The sequence below is a fragment of the Mauremys reevesii genome, linkage group 7, assembly GCF_016161935.1.
Source record: "Mauremys reevesii isolate NIE-2019 linkage group 7, ASM1616193v1, whole genome shotgun sequence".
Lineage (NCBI taxonomy): Eukaryota > Metazoa > Chordata > Testudines > Geoemydidae > Mauremys > Mauremys reevesii.
Window position 1 is genome coordinate 74,365,025 of NC_052629.1, and position 24,506 is coordinate 74,389,530.

The following is a 24,506-nucleotide window of genomic DNA, read 5'->3' on the forward strand; positions in this document are numbered from 1 at the left end:
AGGACCATCACAACCCAGGCCAACCCCCTCCACACAAAAGCTACAGAACCTCTCCCAGAAACCAAACTAAAGTTTATCTTTCAGAAAGGTAGCTAATCTCATTTTAAAGTCTCCAAGCAAAGGCAAGTCTACCATCTCCCTATGTAAACTATTCCAATGTTGAATCAGCCTCACTGCTAGGAAATACCATCAAAGTTTGTCCAGTTTCAACTTCTGACCGCCTTTTTATATCTCAGTCAGTAAGATTAAAAGTCCTGCCTCATCAAATATGCTTTCCGTGTGTTCATACCTACGCACAGTGATCAAGACACTTCTCAATCTTCTCTTCAATAAGCTATATAAATTGAGCTCCTTAAGCCTACATCATAACAGCTTGTGTTCCAGCCACTGGATCATTTTTATGGACCTCCATTGAACTCCCTCCAGTTTTCCAAACCCTCCTGGAAGTGCGGGTATAAGAACTGGGCCCAGTATTCTAGTACCAATTTTACCAATGCTGTGAATAGCAACAAGATTACTTCCCTACTTCTACTTGATATTCCCCTTTTCATACGTTCGCCTTTTGGCCACAGCATTGCACTGAGAGCTCACACTGAGTCAATTATCCACAATGATCCCTAAGTCCTTTTCTAAGTCACTACTTTCCAAAACAGTCACCCATTCTGTAGGTATAACCTGCATTATTTGTTCCCAGATGTCTGGTTAACCACAGCAGTTAGTGCTGAAAACTGAGCCTATGCAGCAGGAAATCTCAAGGTCCCTGAGAGATGCACTCTGTCTGCAGGCTCAGACAGTTACATCCAAATTTTTTAGAACTGGTTTTCACCCCACTTGCAAAGTGGGAGCAGACAAAAAAGGGTGGGGGCTCTTCTTCAAAGGTCCTACTTATGCTGGCCCAAGGACAAGCCTTCAGTCTCCAATCAAATCCCTGGATATTTCCTCTTATCCACCCCTACAGGCTACTTCTATCAGGCAGGAGGATCTGGCAATGATGAAGGTTCAACTTGCAAGTTTCTTCCGCTTCCTTCACAATTGCCAAGTCCTAATCAGTGGAAGTGTGCTGAGTGGTGAATAGCCTGATTAACCCACGGGATTACAGAACCAAGTATTTCATGCTGTGAGGAATGCAGTTTGAGGATGAGCTCATTTGGACGTGGTCTGAACCTTCTGTCTCCATGGTAGCAGAGCTGTGAGTATGGAGGCAAGCTAGGAAACACACACAGGCTGTTTCCCTTTAAGTTAGTGTTGCTCACTGAGGTTCTGGGGGAACTTTGTGCTACATCATAGGAGTTGTACTATTGTCCTCCCGTATTGAAGGCCTCACTCCATTATTAGGAGCATGTCAATTACTCTCTTTAAGAAGGCTAGGTGCCATCTGCTCTTAAAGTTATACCTTTGCTCAGGAAACCACCTCTTACTATTGACACTTGTGCCAATTATTGACTATTCTTAAATCTCAAACCTCCATGTTTAAGAAAAGGTCATCAAGACAAGTGTGGCAAGGCCACTCCAGTAATAGCGGAGTTCTCAGATTTTCTTGCGTCCAGGCAGTTTGATTTTAGGGCTGGGTATGGCAGGTTACATCATCCATTGCAGGGAGGAAATCAACCAAAGATCAAGTGCTCATGATTTCCTCCAGCAATTGCTTTTGGCACTGTTCAAGCAAAGCTCCCAGCAAGCCCCTTGCATGTGTGGCCATGTGCCCTGTGGGCATGCTGTGAAAAAAGTGGGAATTTTTTGTAAATGCTATGAATTATGTGCCTCGGTTTCCCCTATGTGTTGCATTGTTATGGAGAGGGTGGAATAGGGCTCTATGTTCTCGGAGCAGGTTAAGACATAGGTGTGGGTGGCGCCTTTCTGTCTGCATCTTGGGTCCCATGTTAATAGAATATCTCAGAATATGATGGCAAATCTACTTGCCCGGACACTATGGCCATTGGTTGCTAGGTGTCAGATTGCCCACCTCTCTGCAGGATGCCAAGCAACATTGCCCAGCTTGAAAACAAAGGACTGAGAGGGGTGAGGTAGGGAGTTAAAAGTTGGCTGCTGAAGAAGTGGGGGAAGAGGGGCCACTCACCAGGAAGTCTAACTGAGTGACAGAGCTTTGGGCTCTGAACTAACCAGAATGGTTTCTGCCATGGCCTTCATGTCTTTATGCTAACCTAAGGACTTCCCCAGCGGTATTCCAGTTGACAAATAAACCCTACTGTTTTACAACACTGGCTGGATATCACTACAAGTGCTTGGTGAGGTGCATTGCTCTCTAAGATTGTACAAGGCTCCATCAGGGTCTGTCTCAGTTGGACCTGCTGAATGGAGCTCACTGGGCAAAGCAGGGGTGCTGAAGGACCATAGATCCAATCTAAGGAGGCAGTGAAGCCACATGCATAAGCCTGGAGGAAGAGTGAGACCCCCTAGGGGGTATGGCATGCTGAAGGGGTTCCTCCCAGAGACTGTTCAAAAGCTGGTGCCATAGCACCAGTCCTGTGGATCTGTGACACATGCACCATGCTCAAATGTCCATCATTCAGAGGGGAAGCATTTGCACTGGGCTCTGTCCTTTTCCCTAGCCAGTGCTACCAATCTAGGGGAAGGGCTTCAGTGCTCCTCTTTTCCCTTCTTTCCTTTCTACCATTATAAATATTCACACAGTGAAAGTGAGGGAGAGGGTGGGAGAAAAAGTAAAGGAGTGGCAGTGGAGATGGAATGCGTGAATGAAGTAGTAGAAACAATGAGGTGAAGGAGCAAGAGGGACTGCACTCTTGCGTTGATGTGCTCAGGTTGTCACTCATTCTGCACACAGTAAAATAAATAAGGAAGATTGTTACTCCGTACAAGGCATTGTTAACACTTGTGCAGCCCATACAAGGAGCAGACAGTCCCTCCAGTAACTCAGTTCCCTTCTCTCCAAGATGTTTCAGAAAGCAATATTAGGGAGCTGCTCATCTGCCCCAGGGGCACTCTTCACAGGGCTTTCTACTCTATCAGTGTTCTACTAACATGACCCATCAGTACCTACACAGAGAGAAGATTTCTGATAGGAGAGGGCTCTTAATCTAGGAGGCAAAGCATTAAAAAAATCCAGTGGCCGGAAGCTGAAGCTAGACAAATTCAACATGGAAAAAAGGCCCAATTTTTAACGGAAAGTAATTAATCACTGGAACAGCTTAACTAGGGGGAATGTGATGGATTCTCTATCACCTGAAGTCTTTACATAACAATTGGGTGTCTCCCAAGATCTGCTCAACCAGAAATTATGGGCCTGGTGCAGAATCAATGGGTGAAATTCTCTGGCATGCATTATGCAGGAGTTCAGATAATGGTACCTTCTGGCTTTAAAAATCTATGATTCTACATACATGAAGCCATTAGGTAGCTAGTGAGGTGCAAACCCAGGTGGATTCAGTGCACAAATTACATCGTGCCTACTTTCATGAGACCTGGAAGGTGCAGTTAACGTAGCCTGCATCTGGCCACGCTTAGATGAGAGTTATTAGGCAGAGACACTGTTCAGAAAAAACAGAAGTTGTGCCTGTGGGTTTGGAAAAATGGTATCACCTAGCCTGTATGAGAGATGTATGCTCATCTTTCACTATACGCTTATAACGTGGGGATTATATTAGGTCCTCAGCTGCTCCTTGGAAGCAAAAGCACTTTCCAAAATCGGTACTTGCCTAGAAGTTTTTGACTTCTCTTTCAGAGGCAAGATTTTACCACGGGGATCTAGGCCTTTGTCACCTCGAGATGGGATAACCACAATACACCCTATGTGTGGTTACACCTGTAGTGCACTAGGAACTTCCTGCTAGCACAGAATGTAGCCAATCACTTGTTTAGTACATCACACATGGGCTCCATGACTTGCACTAGCCTTTAGTACATTTCTGGGTCCTGGCTACTTTATAGGCCGACTGCACTGTGGGCCAATACAATGGCAAAGCCTAAGGTGCTCACGGTAACAGTCCCACAGATTTAATAGGAAGAGACAGCGAGCTTTTGTGAAAGATCATCAATTCTGGAACATACTCCATCTCCCTCAGTCAAAACCCAGATCTGTTAACTCTGAGGCATATTGCACAGGCTGCATTCTGACGTTTTCCCTCAGGGACATGTATGAAATGTCAAGGGGGAAGGGGAGAGGGAAGAGACCTTCTTTGCGGAGAGCAAGGAGCCTACTGTGTAGACAGAGAATCACTGGAGGTTTGTAAGTGTTATAGTTGTTATACAGTACCTGGAATACTAGATAAGTAAATCACCTATTTATTATTAAAATGTTCCAAATTAAATACAAAGGGGAGCATTCAAATACCCTCTTGAGGGTTCCCTTCTTGGGTGCCAGCAGCTTTCCAGGAAGACAAATGGCTTGGGTCTGTTAGATCACAGTGGTCTTCTGGTGACAACCACTGCTGTCAGAGCTTTTGACAATGAAGAGAAACATGTCAAGCTTTTCAAGACAAAATATCCACATCTTTGCAGAAAAGCAAAATCAAATCAGAGAAGGCAGAGGATGAGAAGCGTGGAGACAACATGAAGCATTATAACAACATTTGAGCTCTTTCCTTATTTTAATCCAAAGAACTTTGCACTGATCTTTTTATTTTCTGGGCCTAAATAACTGTAGTGAGAATCCACCTATGTTAGGATTGCACACCTGGATACATGTAAACAAAGAGATAATAGATATGAAGCAATATTATTATGTCTATCCTAGGATCCTGATTTCTGTAGATTTGTTAAGGTATCTAAATGCTAACTGCCTCTCTTGCTACAGAGTGAGAGGGGCATCACCACAGTACAATAGGGATGGGGGTACTGAAACATTCTGGAAAGTTCCATCAAGTTTTAAAGAGATTGTATATGTAGCAGCAAGAGCAATTTTTCTGCCACAGGCACAGTGCAATCCTTTGAAAGATGGTAGAGAAGAACTGTGTCATGTGTTTGAGTGCCGTTGGGACCACTGTGGGAGGACAGTAAAAATGCTGTGGCTAACGGATCTTGGTTTGGCTAGCAGAGAAAGCCAAAGCTGGATGCTGAGCTGACCGGTAGAAGAAAAGTCTCTCAGCTTATTGACGTTGTGTACAGGTAAGTACCCAGAGAAGAATTCTCCCTTTCAACAATTTTGCATTGAAGGAAGTAGGGTATGCATACACAGCTGCACAAGCAACATTAACGCTGGCATTTATTGATACTTTATAGTGGATATGTAGGGTTTTTGTTTTTTAATATATAACTATACATAGCACTGCAAAATGGAACAGCTTGTCTGCTTAGGGCACAACACTGTAATTGCTACATGCTAAGATTAAAAAGCCTGTGTGGCATTAAACTAACTGAACTTCTCCCAATTTAAGAAAAAGGGCTAGTACTAACAAACTTTAAGTGATCTTAGAAGCCAAGAAATGTGATATTAAATCCATAAGTTACTTGCTTTAAAGAGAGAAAAAAAAACAAGTGAAGACACCTGAAAAGACTTTTCTGTAAATTTTATTGATAAAGCAAGAACAGAAATTAAAAATCCTTATGAAAATAATGAATCGGCCAAACTTTTTTTTGACTTTTTGCTTTGTTTTTTTAAGAATAAAAAGGCACTTGCCACAAGTGTTCAGTTGCTCTTTCGACTGTATGGGAAATAGATCTTTCCTATTTACTGATCTAGTCTCTGACTTCTATAGTTCTGATGTTTTTAATTAAGCAGAAGGAAAAAAAGGTTGTGTTCAAAGATGGAACTTTTTTTAAAAAATTTAGTTCAAGTCAAGGATTCTTATTACAGCAGACACCAAATAAAGCTAGTCTCTAATGTAATAGTTTAAAGATGCCAAACAGATAGAAGCAGTTTTGTAATAAACTGCAAACTCATTTCTAGTAAAGATTTTGGCAGACGGAAACTTGGCTTGTGCTGTTGGGTAGGAACCTAAAGACAATATACATCACTTTAGTGAGAATAAAGTGTAGCCTTAGAAAATATGCACATCAGCACAGTTTAAGTGTGAAATACAATGGAGGATGTTGAAATATAAAACCTCTTCACTAGTCTAACACTTCAACTTTTAACAGGAAACCCCAAAGCCTGATTTCAAATATCATAAGAATGAGCATACCATCATATAGTCCACTATGCCCAGATCAGATCAATAGTTCATCTAGTCACTTTGCCCATCTATGACCACAGCAAATACTGGATCCCTCAAAGGATGGTGCAAGAAAACCTATTCTGGAATAAGCTGCATGAAGGGAAGATTTCTTTGTAACAGCTAATCAGCTAGATATATACTCTGAAGCATGATTTATAGCCTAGTTTTTTATGCTATCCTGTATTATCCACAAATGTCTAATCCTTGAGTCCAAATAAACTCATAAATCTCAATGGTATCTTATGGAAATGAGTTCCAGATGACATCTGACCAGTTTATATGCAAACAGTTGAAGCCAGATATTTAGTTTTACTGGTAGCTAAAAGCCCATGCTGTCACACACATGTAATTCATAAAGTCACATGTGTGAAAGAGCCAAAAATAAATGAGAACTTAAAAAATGGACAATAACTGATCATGAATCTGAGTGATAACTGAACCCAGTGATATTCTAAACTAAAAGAGCTCTCAAACACATGTGTAGTAGCTCTTTCCATCACTTCACTCTGACTCAGATATTCTAGGCTTCAGAGCAATGTTTGGGATTGTGCACGCTGGTTGTGTTGATCCAGGGGGAAAGGGGGGGGGGGGCGCAGAATGCATGCTGAGAGATCTTTGTTGATCTGTGCAAATGCATAGGTGGGCAGTTAGGCCAAGTGATCCACCACCTGTGCAGTCTACTTTCATACAACTAATGAAACAGTTGTATACAAATTAGCTGTACAGTAAGGGTGGAAACTGATTGTGTTACCTCTGAAATCACAAAAATCTAGGACAGTTGGCATGGCATAGATACAAGCCTTGGTGTGCACAGATGTAATTTATAAAGCCAAAATGGCTGAGAAATTAATCCCAGCAATTATTCAACCCAGTGATATTCTGAACAAAAAGAGCTCTCAATGATGCCTGAAGCCTCTCCCATCGCTTCATGCTGACATTTAGGCTTCCGAGTGACACAGAGCGATGTTCCTGAAATCTTATTATACAACTTACTTATTTGCCTCTGAGCTCTTCATAACTGTGCCCCCAATAACCCTTCCCTGATCTGGAGGCTTGTAGTATAAACCTACTAGAATATTTGTGGTTTTATGACCCGCAATTTAAATTCAAACAGGTGTACTGTGTAGTCTTCTCCATTCCGGAATTCTCATTGGATTAGGTGAATCTTTCTGGTATACCGCTATTCCTCACCTCTAGTAACTAATGTGTTTTTTTCTGTGTAATTGGGTATTACAAACAGCCCATTTATTTGTCATTCTACCATATTTCAGTAGTTTCTATTTTGTCAAGATCCTCTTCCATTACCAGGGTAGTATAAATGGCCAACAAGAACTTGATCTAACTGCAAGCTAGGACCTATAAAAATCTATTCATGCTAAATTTGGACCATAACAGACTCAGACTTTAAGGTCAGAAGGGACCATTATGATCATCTAGTCTGACCTCCTGCACAATGCAGGCCTCTGCAAATCTGCCCGGGAGGAAAATTCCTTCCCGACCCCAAATATGGCAATCAGTTAAACCCTGAGCATGTGAGCAAGATTCACCAGCCAGCACCCAAGAGAGAATTCTCTGCAGTAACTCAGATCCCATCCCATCTAACATCCCATCACAGACCACTGGGCATACTTACCTGCTGATAATCAAAGATCAGATGCCAAATTAATTGCCAAAATTAGGCTCTCTCATCATACCATCCCCTCCATAAACTTATCAAGCTTAGTCTTAAAGCCAGATATGTCTTTTGCCCCCACTGCTCCCCCTGGAAGGCTGTTCCAGAACTTCACTCCTCTAATGGTTAGAAACCTTCGTCTAATTTCAAGCCTAAACTTCCTAGTGTCCAGTTTATATCCATATGTTCTTGTGTCCACATTGGTACTAAGCTTAAATAATTCCTCTCCCTCCCTAATATTTATCTCTCCGATATATTTATAAAGAGCAATCATATCCCCCCTCAACCTTCTTTTGGTTAGGCTAAACAAGCCAAGCTCTTTGAGTCTCCTTTCATAAGATAGGTTTTCCATTCCTCGGATCATCCTAGTAGTCCTTCTTTGTACCTGTTCCAGTTTGAATTCATCCTCCTTAAACATGGGAGACCAGAACCGCACACAGTATTCCACATGAGGTCTCACCAGTGCCTTGTATAACGGTACTAACACCTCCTTATCTTTGCTGGAAATACCTCGCCTGATGTATCCTAAAACTGCATTAGCTTTTTTAACGGCCATATCACATTGGCAGCTCATAGTCATTCTGTGATCAACCAATACTCTGAGGTCCTTCTCCTCCTCCGTTACTTCCAACTGATGTGTCCTGTGGCAAAGTTCCTCCTCTCCTCTAGTAGGTCCTGCACTTATTGGCGGATTTCCTCCCCTCAGTGGTCTTCCCCTTGGATGAAACCCACAGTCTGGATCAACTCCTCCTATGTCCGATTAGGAGTGGTGAGGCTTGGGGGGAACCCGGGCCCGCCCTCTACTCCGGGTTCCAGCCCAGGGCCCTGTGAATTGCAGCAGTCTCTATAGTGCTACTTGTAACCGCTGCTTGACCGCTACAGCTCCTTGGGCTACTTCCTCATAGCCTCCTTCAAACACCTTCTTTATCCTCACCATAGGATCCTCCTGGTGTCTGATACTGCTTGATTGTATGGTGTCTCCTCAATCCTCCAGTAGTACACCCTCTCAGTTCTTAGTTCCTTGTGTCTCTGACTCCCAGCTCCTCATACGCACTTCCTTCCTCTGGCTCCTCCTCCCTTGACTGGAGTGAGCTTCCCTTTTTATACCAGGTGCGCTGATTAGCCTGCCCTGATTGGCTGCAGGTGCTCCAATCAATGTAGCTCTCTCCAGTGCCTTCTAGAAAGTTCTTAATTGGCCCCAGGTGCCTTGATTACCCTCGAGCAACTGCCATTTTGGTTCCTATGGTACTAGGGATTTGCTTAGCCTGGGACTAACATACCTGTTCCTCAGTACTTTCCTGTAGCCATCCGGCCTTGCTCCATCACATATCCCCCACCTCTGCTCAACACCATAGGGTTGGGCAACTTGGGACGCCAGGCAGTGTGCTCGTGAAAGACCATCAACGTTGCCGGGGTGGCATCCGGCCCTATGCTGTATGCGGAACTGGAATGGTTGGAGGGATAAGAACCACCTGGTGACCCTTGCATTCTTTTCCTTATTTCTCTGCATCCATTGAAGGGGTGCATGGTCCGTCACAAGAGTAAACCGTCGGCCTAAGAGGTAATAACGCAGTGTCTCCATGGCCCATTTGACAGCAAGGCATTCTCTCTCGACTACTGCATACTTCCGTTCTCGTGGGAGCAGCTTTCTGCTTAGGTAGAGAATCGGGTGTTCTTCATCTCCAATCATTTGGGACAGAACTGCCCCCAACCCCACCTCAGAGGCATCTGTTTGTAAAATAAATTCCTTGGTAAAGTCCAGGGGTATGAGTACAGGGTCATTACAGAGGGCTGTCCGAAGGTCTACAAACGCCCCTTCTGCAGCGTCGGTCCACTTCACCATGTCTGGACCTCGAGCCTTCACCAGATCCATTAGAGGACTTGCCCTACTGGCGAAGTGGGGAATAAACCGTCGGTAGCAGCCTACCACGCCTAGGAATGCACGGACCTGCTTCTTTCGGGTCGGCCGGGGCCAGTTTTGAATCGCTTCTAGTTTATTAGTTTGGGGCTTCACTATACCTCTTCCTACAATATATCCCAGGTACCTAGCCTCTGCTAGTCCTATGGCACACTTAGCAGGATTAGCGGTGAGGCCAGCCTGCCTTAAGGTGCGTAGTACTGCCTCAACTTTCTCCAAGTGGGTTCCCCAGTCTGGCGTATGGATGATGACATCATCTAGGTATGCAGCTGCATAACTAGTATGGGGGCGCAGCAGCTTATCCATGACGCGCTGGAATGTGGCTGGGGCCCCATGTAAGCCAAAAGGGAGGACAGTGTACTGGAATAGCCCGTCATGGGTGGAGAACACTGTCTTTTCTTTCACTTCTTTGGTCAGGGGAATCTGCCAATACCCTTTTGTCAGGTCCAGTGTAGTCAAGAAACAGGCGCTACCCAGTCGGTCAACCAGTTCGTCGATGCGTGATATGGGGTATGCATCAAACTGGGATACTTCATTCAGTCGGCGAAAGTCATTACAGAATCTCGTGGTACCATCAGGTTTGGGCACTAGAACAATTGGACTGCACCACTGACTGTAGGATTCTTCGATAACGCCTAATTCTAACATTTTCTTTACTTCGGCCTTGATTTCTTCTCTTTTGGCTGCTGGGATTCGGTAGGGTCTCAGTGTTATTTTGGCTCCGGGGATCGTGCGGATATGGTGATAGGTCTCAGTCGTTCGCCCCGGTTTTGTAGAGAATACATCTCGGTTACGATTAATCATGTCGGCTGCCTCGATCTTTTGGATTGGCGTCAAGTCGGGTGATATCTTCACTTGCTCATGTACGTTATCCTCCTGGGGAAGAGTCTCCTGGGTGACTAAGCATGCCTCTCGATCATGCCAAGGTTTTAGAAGATTGATGTGGTAAATTTGCTCCGGTTTCCTGCGGCCTGGCTGCCGTACCTTATAGTTTACCTCTCCCACGGCTTCAATCACTTCATAGGGTCCCTGCCATTGGGCCAACAGCTTGCTTTCTGCTGTGGGCACAAGGACCATTACTCGATCCCCTGGTTGGAACCGTCGAAGCTTTGCTTGGTGGTTATAATGGGTCCGTTGGGTCTCCTGAGCTTTTTCCAAGTGTTCTCGTACAATGGGTGTAACTTGGTCTATCCGATCCCTCATCTGTAGTACATGCTCCACTATGTTCCTTCCGGGATTTGGCTCCTCTTCCCAGGCTTCTCTGGCTATATCCAATATGCCTCGGGGGAGGCACCCATATAGTAGTTCGAATGGAGAGAAGCCTGTGGAGGCTTGTGGAACTTCCCGGATGGCGAACATGAGGTAAGGCAATAGGGTATCCCAGTCTTTCCCATCCCGGCTCACCACTTTTCTGATCATGGCCTTGAGGGTCCTATTGAAACTTTCCACAAGGCCGTCTGTTTGTGGGTGGTATACAGAGGTCCGTAGGGCTTGTACATGGAGCAACGAACAGAGATCTTTCATCAACTTAGACACGAAAGGTGTCCCTTGATCAGTCAGCATCTCCTTGGGTAGCCCAACCCAGGAAAATATCTGTACTAGCTCCTTAGCTATTGTCTTGGAAGCTGTGTTGCGTAGGGGGACAGCTTCCGGGTATCGGGTTGCATAGTCTAGTACAACCAGCATATGTTGGTGGCCCCGAGCTGTCTTCTCTAGGGGCCCAATCAGATCCATGGCTATGCGTTCAAATGGTACCTCTATTATTGGAAGAGGTATCAAAGGGGCCCATTAAGTGTGGGTGAGGGCTATGTAGCTGACACTCTGGACAAGGAGGTGCAGTATCGCCTGACATCTTCATGTACTCCTGGCCAGAAGAACCTCCGCAGGATCCTGGCCTGGGTTTTCTCTACCCCTAAGTGTCCTCCAAACAGGTGACTGTGGGCGAGGCTCAATATGGCTTTTTGATGTTTTGGGGGCACCAGAAGTTGATGTATCTCCTGCTCCTGCATTTGCACCATGCGGTATAGGAGATCTTTCTTCACTATAAAGTAGGGTACTGGACCTCAGACCTTCCCTTCCACTGCTATCCCATCTATCTCAGCCACCTCTTTCCTGACGTTATCATATCTGGGGTCCTCTGCCTGGTCCCGTCCGAATGTCTCTCTCCCAGGACTACCCTGCCTGAGCTCCCAGGGGCCGGCTTCTGCTTCTTCCAATGGCCTGTCGCCATCATGGCTGGGGCCAGCCTCTGGCTCACCTTCCGTGTCGGTAGTTTCTCTGTTGGCTGCTCGTGCCCATCTGCCTACTAGCGCAGTCTTCTGGCCCTGGGTCAGGATCTGGGTTCCCAAAGCCTTCGCGGCCTTCCTTTCTTTTTTTTTGTCTTCCGGGCCTTTTGGGGGGCTGAGAATAGATCCTGAGAAAACTCAGAAAACATGGGGGGTTGACATTGCCCCAATGATGAGTCGTTGCCAACAGGGTCTCCACTTCCCTGCAGCCTCTCAGGGGGAAGTAAATTATCAAACCCTGGATAGTTTCTCCCAATAACTACAGGATATGAGAGTTTAGGAACAACGCTCACTGGAACCTCAATGGGGTTCCCCTGAACCTCTATCTCCACTGGGATGGTGGGGTATTAGCTCATGGCCCCATGCACACATGTCACTGCTACACGTTTGGCTTGTAGCAGCTGGCTACTTTTTACTAGCTTACCCGTTATAAGGGTGATAGCACTCCCTGAGTCCACCAGTGCTGTAGTCTCTGTTCCATTTATCTTCACTGGCCTGGTGTAGTTATGTGGGGCTAACGCAACGCCCGCAAGGTGGATAAGGGAGCATGGGACCTCCCAATCCCCCAAGTTGCATTGCATAGGTTCTTCGGTGCTGGGACACTGTGCTGCTAAGTGTCCCCACTCCCCACATGCATAACATCTATAACTGTTTCTAGTCATTCTCCCATCATGTGGGCTAGGGGGTTTAGTCCCAGGGTTCCCTCCACTCAGGCCAATCCCTTCCTTCTGGAGTCTCTGTGGGTTTTCAGCCCCCCTCTTCCTCCACCTAGGACTCCCCAGGGGTTTGGCTGTCCCTTCTTCCCGGGCTGGGGTTGGATGTTTGCTACGGAAGGGGCTTTCCTTGCGTAGTTGGATCAATTCTCTGGCTGTCATGCGTCTTTCTACCAGCATGATCATCTCATCATAGGTGCACGGATCGTTCTGGCCTACCCATTTGCGGAGATCTGGTGGCAGTGCCCTCGTGTACCGGTCGATGACCAGAACCTCCAGTACCTCTTCCGGACTCCGGGATTCTGTTTGCAACCATTTTCGTGTGAGATGGATGAGGTCATATAATTGGGACCGCGGGGTTTTGTCTTCCCAGTACCTCCACTCATGATACCGCTGAGCCCGTACTGCGGATGTTACCCCAGATCTGGCCAAGATCTCTGCCTTCAGCTGGGAGTAGTCTGCTGCAGCTTCTTCAGGCAGATCATGGTAGGCCTTCTGGGCCTCCCCACACAGGAATGGGGCAAGGATGCTAGACCACTGATCTCGAGGCCAGGCCTCCCGTAGGGCTGTCCTCTCAAAGGCCAGAAGGTATGCCTCTACATCATCTTCCCTTGTCATTTTCTGCAGCCAATGGTTAGCCCGTATGAGCCGTGTCCCATCATGCCCACGGTTCATTTCTGTAAGGGTCTTTACCTGGCTTACCAGTTCCTGCAACATAGCTCGGTCTTGAAGAGCTTGGTCCATCAGCAGGCGGTTAGTTTCTTGCTGCAGCCGCACTGCTTCTTGCTGGGCAGCTGCCTGGACACGGGTAGCCTCCTGCTGGGCCGCCGTGGCTTGTATCAGTGCCCGTACTACATCATCCATTGTGGTAACAAATTGTAAACCCCCCCTCCCCCTTTTTTTTTGTGTGTGTGTTTTTAAATCACCCTCCTTCTTCCGCCGCGCTGTGTACACCAAAGATCCCACTCCTAACACCAGTTGTGGCAAAGTTCCTCCTTTCCTCTAGTAGGTGCTGCGCTTATTGGCGGATTTCCTCCCCTCAGTGGTCTTCCCCTTGGATGAAACCCAGTCTGGATCAACTCCTCCTATGTCTGATTAGGAGTAGCGAGGCTTGGGGGGAACCCGGGCCCGCCCCCTACTCCGGGTTCCAGCCCAGGGCCCTGTGAATTGCAGCAGTCTCTATAGTGCTACTTGTAACCGCTGCTTGACCGCTACAGCTCCCTGGGCTACTTCCCCATAGCCTCCTTCAAACACCTTCTTTATCCTCACCATAGGATCCTCCTGGTGTCTGATACTGCTTGATTGTATGGTGTTTCCTCAATCCTCCAGTAGTACACCCTCTCAGTTCTTAGTTCCTTGTGTCTCTGACTCCCAGCTCCTCATACGCACTTCCTTCCTCTGGCTCCTCCTCCCTTGACTGGAGTGAGCTCCCCTTTTTATACCAGGTGCCCTGATTAGCCTGCCATGATTGGCTGCAGGTGCTTCAATCAATGTAGCTCTCTCCGGTGCCTTCTAGAAAGTTCTTAATTGGCCCCAGGTGCCTTGATTACCCTGGAGCAACTGCCATTTTGGTTCCCATGGTACTAGGGATTTGCTTAGCCTGGGACTAACATACCTGTTCCTCAGTACTTTCCTGTAGCCATCCGGCCTTGCTCCATCACAGTCCGCAATTTATAACTAAAATTCTTGTTATTAATCCCTAAATACATGACCTTGCACTTTTCACTATTAAATTTCATCCTATTACTATTACTCCAGTTTACAGTGTTAACTCTAAAAACAATCTTTGTTTTCAATGCAGCCTTTGTTGTAGCCTCTAGGTTTTAGGTACTGGAGGTTGGTTCTCTTTGTTTTTTTAAACATCAGTGCTGCTTACTAAAATCAGTGACTCCCACAACCCAAAGCTTTTTCCTTTCTCTCTCTCTCTCTCCCCCCCCCCTTTTTTTTTTTAAAGTGAAGCTCAGCAGAGCTATTTGCTTCACAAGGCACTGTGCTCTGAAATGTTTTCTTGTACTAGTTACCTGTGTCCAATGTTCATTCAGGAAAGTTCAAAAGTTGACAACCTTTTAGAACTTTTACTAAAGCAGCAAACAAGCCTGTATGGCATCCATGCCCTTCCCCATGTTTAAATAAAAACAGAATATAGGGGGTCAGCAAACCTTGTGACGAGTCCCTGAATCTCCTATTTTAATGGCAAAGCATCTTTGTCTGGTATCTCCTTCTGCCCAAGAAGATCTTCAACTCAGAGGCAACAGGCTGGGATTTAGGGTAGCCCAAATAAAATGTTCACACTCTTCTGTTATGAAGGAAATTTACCACCACCACTACTCCATTTTAGCTCTGTACACATGGGCAAACAATGCATTCATCCTCAGGTGGAGCCAAATATGCTATTCTCCTACCAATCACTAAGGTAAAAAACGTTATCCAGGATGAACCTCTTCACTCCCCCCAACAGAAGCAATTAGTTGAAGAACTTGCAATACCCATCATTCCAACTAATCATCCCACCTGTGATAGTGAGATCACCGCCTGCCAAACCAGTGGGCAGGCCCACAAGTCCATATTTTGGGTTACCTTTAAACCAGCTACTACTGGAGAGTAACTTCATATGCCTGATTTAACTCATACTAGCACCACAGATCTGATAAACTTAGATGGTGTTTCAGATAATGAAGATTTGTGGGAGTGTTTAAAGGTGGCTAAACTGTTTGGCAGATTATAAAACAAGAGTCTCAGGTTCATGCACACTTACTTTTCTTACAATAGGTTGCTGCCCCTCTATACAGCCATACCAGTTCACTAGCTTATTCCAGGCTTCAGTGGGAACCAACACATAATCCAGCTCATCAATGAGATGTTCTTTTAAGGTCTGTATTTCTGGATCTAAAAAGGAAGAGAGGGAAAAAAAGTGAGATTTGAGAAGTGGGATAAACTAGAAGTTCTTCGTGTTTTAATGGTGTTCCATACATTCTATAAAATGTAAGATCTCCGAGACATGCAAATCAAAATTTTCTTAGCCCTTTGGATGTTGGCTAAGATTGTGAAGTTTCATACTGGGAGCTATGAAAGGTAGAAACTCAGGAAAAATTCTGTATTAATTCATTAAATGTCAGCAGTATCTTTACTGTTGAACAAGACATGGTCCTCTCCCCAGAGTCCTCTTTACTCTGACAGTCTCAGAAAATAACTGAAGTATAAATGGAAAAGTTAATTAAAATCCATTATTTAAATGGAGGCTTTCCACTGATTTAAATCACTGAATTAAATTGCTCTCATTAAATCAAACTGTCCCAGCTTGGCATTGTGTCTTAGGATCTGGGTGTCAATTAAAGGAAGAAAATAAATTATGCAAGCCCTGGGAAACGTCATTACAAAAACAGAGGCAACAGGATCCCAGAAAATCTTAATTGCCACAACTGCCACCTCAGAGGCCTTAAGTGCCACATGAGATCTAAATGATGAACAATCTCCCCCTGCCAGTCTGTGACAGTGCTGCACCACATTCTGAAGAAAATGACATTTCTATGGCATTATCGACCACAAGATGACAGTTAACTTTCATTGTTATTCACATAATTCAAAAAATGCAATGCAGAATGAACACAGAACTAGCCTATATTATTCATTTGTGCTACAACAGAGGATAGTTCTCTTGTGAAGCTTAATGGTCATGACAGGATGGGAGCCTTTGTATTATGCAGCCAGCTGAGAAAGTGGAAGCCAAGAAAACCAAATAATAACAAAGGCTGAAGCACTATCTTGGAAGAATTTGGGATGGGACATAAGATTCTTGGGAGCTCCACATAGCAACCCCCTTTCCATGCTATGAAGCTCCCAAGACACACAGGTGTAAGTCCTCTTACAGCACAGGACATGATATATCTGGGTTTTAGTAAGGTTTCTGACAGTCCCACATGGCAATATCATAAGCAAACTAGGAAAATGTGGGCTAGATGAAATTACTATAAAAAGTGGATTCATAATGGGATGAAAGACTATACTCAAAAAAGAGTAGTTTCTCAATGGTTTGCTGTCAAACTAGGAGGGTGTATCTAGTGGAGTCCTGCAGCGATCGGTCCTGCATCTGGTACTATTCAATGTTTTTATTAGTGACATGAATAATAGAGTGGAAATTGTGCTCATACAATTTGTGGATGATACCAAACTGGTAGGGGTTGGCAGCACTTTGGAGGCCAGGATTAGAATTCAAAACAACCTTGACAAATTAAATAACTGGTCTGAAATCAACAAGATGACATTCTATAAAGTGTGAAGTACTACACTTAGAAAGGAAAAATCAAATGCACAATTAAAAAATGGGTCATAACTGGCTAGGTGGTGGCTGAAAAGAACTGGGTGAGGTAGCGGATCATAAATTGAATATGAGCCAACAATGTGATTCAGGTGTGAAAAAGGCTAATATTCTGAGGTGTATTAACAGGAGAGTCATATGTAAGACACAGGACGTAACTGTCCTACTCTACCTGGCACTAGTGAGCCTCAGCTAGAATATTGTGTCCAATTCTGAGCACACTTTAAGAAAGATGAGCATAAACTAGAGAGAGTCCAGAGGAGAGCAACAAAAATGACAAAAGAAAACCTGACCTATGACCAAAAAAAAGGGGGGGGCATGTTTACTCGGGTGGGGGGGAGAGAGTAGGGACCTGATAGTCTTCAAATATGTGAAGAGCTGTTATAAAGAGGATGGTGATCAATTGTTCTCCATGTCCACTGAAGGTAAGACGAAGTAATGGGCTGAATCTATAGCAAGTGAGATTTAGGTTAGATATTATGAAAAACTTTCTAACTAACGTTAGATAAATTCTGAAATAGATGTCCAAGGAAGTTTGTGGGATCCCCATCACTGGAGGCTTTTAAGCACAGGTTGGACAAACAGCTAACAGGAATGATCTAGGTTTTCTTGGGCATGTCTCAGGACAGGGTCCTGACCTGTGGAAGTCCCTTACAGCCCTATATTTCTATGATTCCAAGAAATTGGTAAGTAGACAAGCTGTGGAGTTGGAAAATGGTTATTTGCAGATTTATTATGGAGCAGCTGCTAGTCGGACCATAATTAAGGTTGCTGAATTTAAAGCTGAATTTTCAACATGCTCTAAAACCACATGCACAATCAGATCTTTCCCTGCAGGGATGCCAAGAGGAACTGGGAACATTACTGTACCTTTCCCAGCATTAACAAGAACTACTTTTTTGGGGAAACCTCCAATTCAGGATTTCTATTCACACGCTCCAACAAGCTTTTAACATGCTCTGTACAGCACCACTGATTTGTCAAATACTTGTTGTGGTTTGGATGAGATCACACTGCGCTAGAAGACTGAGGAAAGGGTAATAAACTACTATGATGTTCCAAAGGAACACTAAACTGCAGGGAGACCTAAACTGTGCATTTCCTCATTCTCTCCCTCCCTTCTAATACTTAGGTTTTGCATTTTGAGGTCCCATGTTTTGGAAAGAGAAGGCAGTACCTGTGTGCTGCAGAAATATTAACCAAGTTTTATGGCAAAAAAGGTTATGTAACACTAGGGCAGAAAATTTGCACCACCACAAAAATTATTTACACACTATATCTACAGACAATCATCAGCTGCATTTATGGACAACCAAGCAGGCATTGCAGAAAAGAAGCAGTGTTACCACCGGTTTCCACTCAGCCACTGACTGTATTTTCTAATTAATTTTTAGTATGTTCATTTCCCCGAACACTTACCAAGGCACTGCAAGAAGTTAATTAAGTCCCAAACACAGATCCAGGAGAACTGGTTTGTGAGTCAGATCAAACTCGGCACTTAAAACCAATCACAAACTAACTCTTATAAAAGTTTAGAATTGAGCTTCACTCAGAAGGATCCACCAGTGGAGAGAATTCCAAACTCGCAGTCCCTCAGTGGAAAAACAGCCTCATTGCTGTTATTCCATAAAGGTTTGATGCACACATGGAAACCAAGAGTCTCTTTCCTAGGGCCAGTGGAGTCCAGATATATCTTGCTAATAACCTGGTAGGGTGCCTGCCACAACAATCTCCATGCCAGTCAATTGACAAAGCAGCACTAACAGTGGCTCCAAAGTAGATTGCACATTCTATGTTACATGCTATGATGTCAGGCACTTAAAGTAGCATCACAGGAGCAAGAGCATAAAGAGTGCATTGTATCACCTGACAGAAGATTAGCAAGAATTCAAAAGCCCCTTATCCCCTACACCAGACACACTAGCTTAGATCTGGTCTAGGGAACACAAAGAGAACTTTATAGCATATTTTGTTCATTTTTCAAAACATTAAGTCTGAAAAGAAGGTTTCCTAGAATTATCAGAATTTTGTATCAGGCTAGAAGTTCATTCAGACTGATCCAACTATCAAAATTTAAACTGGACATATATTTCTGCTTCCAGGTGCAACTTTTGAAAGTTTTGTATTTCAGTTTCTATTTACAGTAAAGTTGACTGTCTCCAGACATTTACAGAATTTCATGTCAGTGTGTGGGAGGGAAGGAAGTAACTTCAGGCTAGGGTGTGGAGAAATGGTAGAAGATTATAATGTTTCCAGCCTTCTCAGAAAACAGAATTTATTCATCCTTAACTTCACTCATCTGTGTTCAACCTGAAATCCTGTTCCGGCACATCATGATAAGAGCCCAGTCTGGTCAAACCCATTGATATTCCATTATTTCATGCTCCCTCTGGACTATACGCTGTGCCCCCCAGAAAGGTTAGTGGGTTTTGTTTTTGTGAGGGCAGGGAATGAGAAGAGAAGCTAAATTGCAGATTTTTTCAGTCAGATGGTGTAAAAGCTAAAGGACACTTTCAAAAACTGCTAAGAGCTCCTAGATTCTCCTTCTCTGCCAGACACAAATAGCTGCCAAGTGCACCTTAACTATGGAGAAATTGGAGAGGGTCCAGAGAAGAGCAACAAGAATGAGAACATGACCTATGAAGGAAGGCTGAAAGACCTATGAAGGAAGGCTGAAAGAACTGGATTTGTTTAGTTTGGAAAAGAGAAGACTGAGAGGGGACATAATAGCAGGTTTCAGGTATCTAAAAGGGTGTCATAAGGAGGAGGGAGAAAACGTGTTCATCTAAGCCTCTAAGGATAGAACAAAAAACAATGGGCTTAAACTGCAGCAAGGGAGGTTTAGGTTGGACATTAGGAAAAAGTTCCTGTCAGGGTGGTTAAACACTGGAATAAACTGTCTAGGGAGGTTGCGGAATCTCCATCTCTGGAGATATTTAAGAGTAGGTTAGATAAATGGCTATCAAGGATGATCTAGACGGTATTTGGTCATGCCATGAAGAAAGGGGACTGGACTCGATGACCTCTTGAAGTCCCTTCCAGCCCTACAATCTATGAATCTATGAAAAACTGCATGCATTTTACCTGCAAAGAGTCCAGAGTTATCAATGGGTCCAGGAAACAGGTTAGGCTCACCCACGTTGTACATGTCCCAGCTGTCAAAACCCACATACTTCTTCCACTGTTTGAACCACCGACTGTCAATCAAATACCTGGAACACAGTTTGAACAGCAAGATGTCAGGAGCAGCTTTCAGCTTGTACCAGCCAGAGCACATACTACAACATCATTCTCGCTGGAGGAGGAATAGCTGGTGCAAGTGCATAGAACCCTTGCAGCTAAAAAAGCCCTGGGAGCAGAGGCCACTCTAGGCTAAAGCAACACAGCTGTGTAGGGGCAGCAGCTTATGTTCATGGATGGGAGGCCTGTCAACAACACAGAACAGAACCTAGTGCTGGCCAGGCCTCTTGTCCTGCTCTGTGTAGTGCTGCATGCTGGCCAGGTCCAACTCTGCCTTGTACCCAACCCTTACCTATCACTGGCTGCTGAAACCGCAGGAACAGCTTGTCTCAGAGCCCTCAGTGACAGGGACTGGCTAGATACAGGACACAAGAGACGCACCACCAACAGGGCTTGCCAACAGGGAAGGAAAAGGACGGGTTGGGAGGCAGAAGCTCTGGGAGGGGAGAGCAGAGGGATAGCTCAGTGGTTTGAGCATTGGCCTGCTAAACCCAGGGTTGTGAGTTCAATCCTTGAGGAGGCCACTTAGGGATCTGTGGCAAAATATTGGTCCTGCTAGTGAAGGCAGGGGGCTGGACTCAATGACCTTTCGAGGTCCCTTCCAGTTCTAGGAGATTGGTATCTCTCCAATTACCACCTTTAGGCTAGCATAGTAAAAATAAAAATGAATACACACACTAGAGTATTTTAACAAATGAGCAGCAGTATGACCTAGTGACTGAACTAGACGACTAGCTAAGTAGTTGGGTCGACAGAGTCCTGTTCCCAGCCTTGACTCACTGTGCAATCTTGGGAAAATCATTTAGGCAAATATGTCCAAAATGTCCACTAACTTGGGAGGGCCTCAGTTTTTTGTTGGTCAGCTATTGCCAGGTTTTTGGAAGTGCTGAAGACTCATAACTCCAACTGACTTCAGCGGGAGTTTCTGATGCCCAGCCCCAGTAAGTAGGCCACCCAAAAACCAAGGCACTCTTGATGAGTAGACACTTTGAATATTCAGCTCTCAACCTCTTTTTGCCTCAGTTTCTCTGTTTGTAAAACTTTGATAGTAATACCTCCCTCCCATTATAATCACATTGAGAATCACTGATAAAAAGTGCTATTTCATATAGTAACTTGTAAATAGATCATCTTTAATTCATGTAGTGTTAGTTACGGTTCCCCCTTCTCTTCATTAATGTCTGTATAATCTTGACATAAACTGGATAAGGTAGATTAATGAGAAACTACTGATTTTTGTTGTTGGACACCACCACAGGCTTTGAGTGGTACAAGCTTCGCAAGCAATTGTGGTTTCATCTTCAGTGCTCTAGATCACTCCAAACTCCCACTGAAATCAACAGTGGGCCGCAAATGTAAAAGCAAGGGGCATAGGACAAGCTTTTCAGATCAGATATAATATTTGTCTGAAAAGTGCTTCCCATGCTTTCAGTGCTATATACAGTAAACAAATAAGATGAAAATGTATCGCTATGGAAACAAAGCATTGTTTATTTAAAAAATAAATTCTTTTTTTTAAATTAAGATGTAAAAACTGGCAAAGAGATAAAAACAAATACACAAAATATTAAAGACATGTTTGAACTTCCCATATGGAAGGATAGCAACAGAAATTTCTCATTTAGACTACATATTCCCTTTTGGGAGGGAAATAGTTGGCATTTGCACACTGTATCTCCTATGAGTTTATTTCATTTTTCCTTTTTTTCCTCGCTCAATAGAACAAAGTTTCCACAACAATTTACATACCAGGTTTATATTTCAAGTTTTTCTAATGGTGGGATTTTATTTTAATTTGTTTTGTTTTGTTTTTTTGTTTAACCTACCAATGACATCACTCCCCACATTGGAGCAATTATCTGTAAGCAGGGTCTGAACTCATCCCTGAAATCTAGTGGTGAACTGGGGGGAAAAGATTTAAGGAGCAGACCATATTTGCACAAACACACCTACTCTGCTTAGGTAACCTGCAGACAGACCTGCTTTGGTCCCTTTGGCATTTCTGTTTTGGGTTAAGATTCACTTTACTATTAAATGCAGGAGTAATGAAATATTACTGAATGAGCAAAGGGCAGCATAGCTATACATAGCATGCCCTAATTGAAGGGGTCATCCTAATATCACTTGCTAAGCACGGGATAATGATTCCACACCTAAGTAAAAAGGCAGAGTGAGTGAAGGTGCCACAGGAATCTGCTGTTCCTACTTGGTGACATGGACTCTGTTTAACAAGACATTTAACATTGTTTAAAGTGTTTAAAGACAGAGCTGATCAGACTCAGTTTAGAGTCCTTGTTTCTGCTCTGTAATTAATAGAGCTGAAATCACTGATATGTTGATCTAAGGGAAGCTGGTCTTAGACTGGTGTGGAGATAGTATTGCCATTAAAAGACAGTACAAAAAAGGCAGCAGCAGAGACTTCCAGTTACATCACTAAGAACTGGGCTGACAGAACCACAGAATCACAGCTAGAGCCAGTAATGAGCAATGGCCCTCTGCACAAAGAATCCCACCCAAAAGCAGAGGTAGCATCTACACTAAAGCCCGGCAGCTGGGCAGCAGTAGCGTTTTAAAGGTAGACAAACCCTGAGTGTTATGAGGTCCTGAAGAACTGAATGAGCAGGTTTAAGTATTACACATTTAACGAGGGGACCCACATTAGAAACCTGCACTAGGACGAATGTTCCTGTGGCTCCACCACTGGTGACTCAGCCACTTCAGCAGGCAGAGCAAAGGCCCACACGCACGTGATGCCTCCCAGGAGCCGAGACTCGCCTTATTGAGCCACCGGCTCCACTGTTACAGCAGGGCACAGAGACCCACACATCAGGCCATGAGGCCTGAAAGCACCCCCAGCTCCCCACTCAGCCTGGCCCTCTCGGTCCAGCTCCGCTCCCCCCTCACACGCACACCTCGTTCCCTCCCCCCGCCAGCTCCGTTCCCCGGCCCCACTCGCTCCCCCCCCTCCGCCCCGGCACGGCTTGTCACTGCCGGAGGCAGCCCTCCTCTCACCAGGACTCGCCCGGCCTCAGCGCTGTCCCTAGCAGCGGCCCCAGCTCTGCCCGCTGGGCCCCGACATCCGGCCTCGGGCCACGGTCTAACTCCACCGCCATGTCTGTGCACCCGATGCCCCTCGCCCTGCAGCGGATATCCGGCCTGGCCCACCAGCCAACGTGCGCAGGCGCACTGCCTTCCTCCGTCCCGCCGCTAGCTGCCCGGGCTCCAGGCGCCCCTGGCAGTGCAGCCCCCCTGCGGGAGGCGGGCCCCGCGCGCGGCCAGGAAACCCGGGGGACTGGCTGCTTGACAGAACGTGCGGCTTGGCTGGCACTAAGCATGCGCAGTAACGTTCACTGAGACCGCTGCCCTCACTGGGCATTAAATCCGCTCCCTGTGGTATTTATGTGGGGTGTGCATAGTCGCCTAGCCAAGCGATGGCATCTTCAGGGGAATGATGCATTCTTCCAGGCCACCGCGCTGAACCTAGTCAGCAGGCATTCCTGGAGGAAGTGCATCATCGTCTGTGTTGTGCGCAGCTCCACAAAGGGCTGTCACAAAGGCCCCAGCGATACTGGTTGGCTGCACAGAGACCTTGGCTCGTCCGGAACCTGTTCAACAGGGACCATTGGCGACAGGGCAGGTCAAAACCAGGTGGGCAGATTGTGGGGTCAGCGACGAGGCACTGGTTGGTTATTATAACAGATATCCATTCCTCTCGCCAGAGTGTTTCTGCCCTAACATCCTGGTGTATCGGATGAGACCATAATAGGCATCGTGACGGCAAACATGCAGCTGGTGGTTTAAAAAGGTCATTGTACAGCAGCAAGCTTGAGTTGGCGCGTACTTTCTCCAGTAACTTGCCAGTGGCAAACTCTCGTCTGATAGGAGGAGGAGCAATATTGCTCAGAACTGGAAGCCATTGGACTGGAGTCGGATGCAGGGTGCCAGAGGTGATACGCATGGCAGCATGTAAGTGCATATCCACCAGTTTGGTGTGTGATGATCTACTCCAAACTGGTGCACAGTACTCCGCCACTGAATATGAGGTGGCAAGAGCTGACATCTGCAAAGTTGGAGCACGAGCACTCCATGACGAACCTGCCAGTTTGCTAAGGTTGTTGCACATCTTAACTTTAGCTGCTGTCTTCTTCAGGTGGGCATGATAATTCAGCGTGCAGTCTAAGGTCACACCTAGAGAGACCAGTTCTACTTCATGCTTCTCCTTCTGACCTTCA

At 45.2% G+C, this 24,506-nt stretch overlaps 1 protein-coding gene across 6 annotated transcripts in view; it reads right to left on the reverse strand.

Moving 5' to 3' along the window:
* Nucleotides 1-23,741, reverse strand: part of USP4 (ubiquitin specific peptidase 4) — a 147,768-nt gene extending 124,027 nt beyond the window's left edge. The window contains exons 1-3 of one of the 6 annotated variants that reach the window (XR_005601232.1): nucleotides 23,287-23,741; nucleotides 20,119-20,246; nucleotides 15,475-15,605 (exon numbers count right to left, since the gene is read on the reverse strand). Coding sequence is in view for 5 of the 6 variants with exons in the window: in XM_039547004.1 (XP_039402938.1) it covers nucleotides 15,475-15,605; nucleotides 20,119-20,246; nucleotides 23,287-23,609 (582 nt within the window). In the remaining variant the exon portion in view is untranslated. The remainder of the gene's footprint in view (nucleotides 1-15,474; nucleotides 15,606-20,118; nucleotides 20,247-23,286) is intronic. The other 5 variants (XM_039547004.1, XM_039547005.1, XM_039547006.1 and 2 more) reach the window with 5 other exon arrangements.
* Nucleotides 23,742-24,506: the final 765 nt, after the last annotated feature.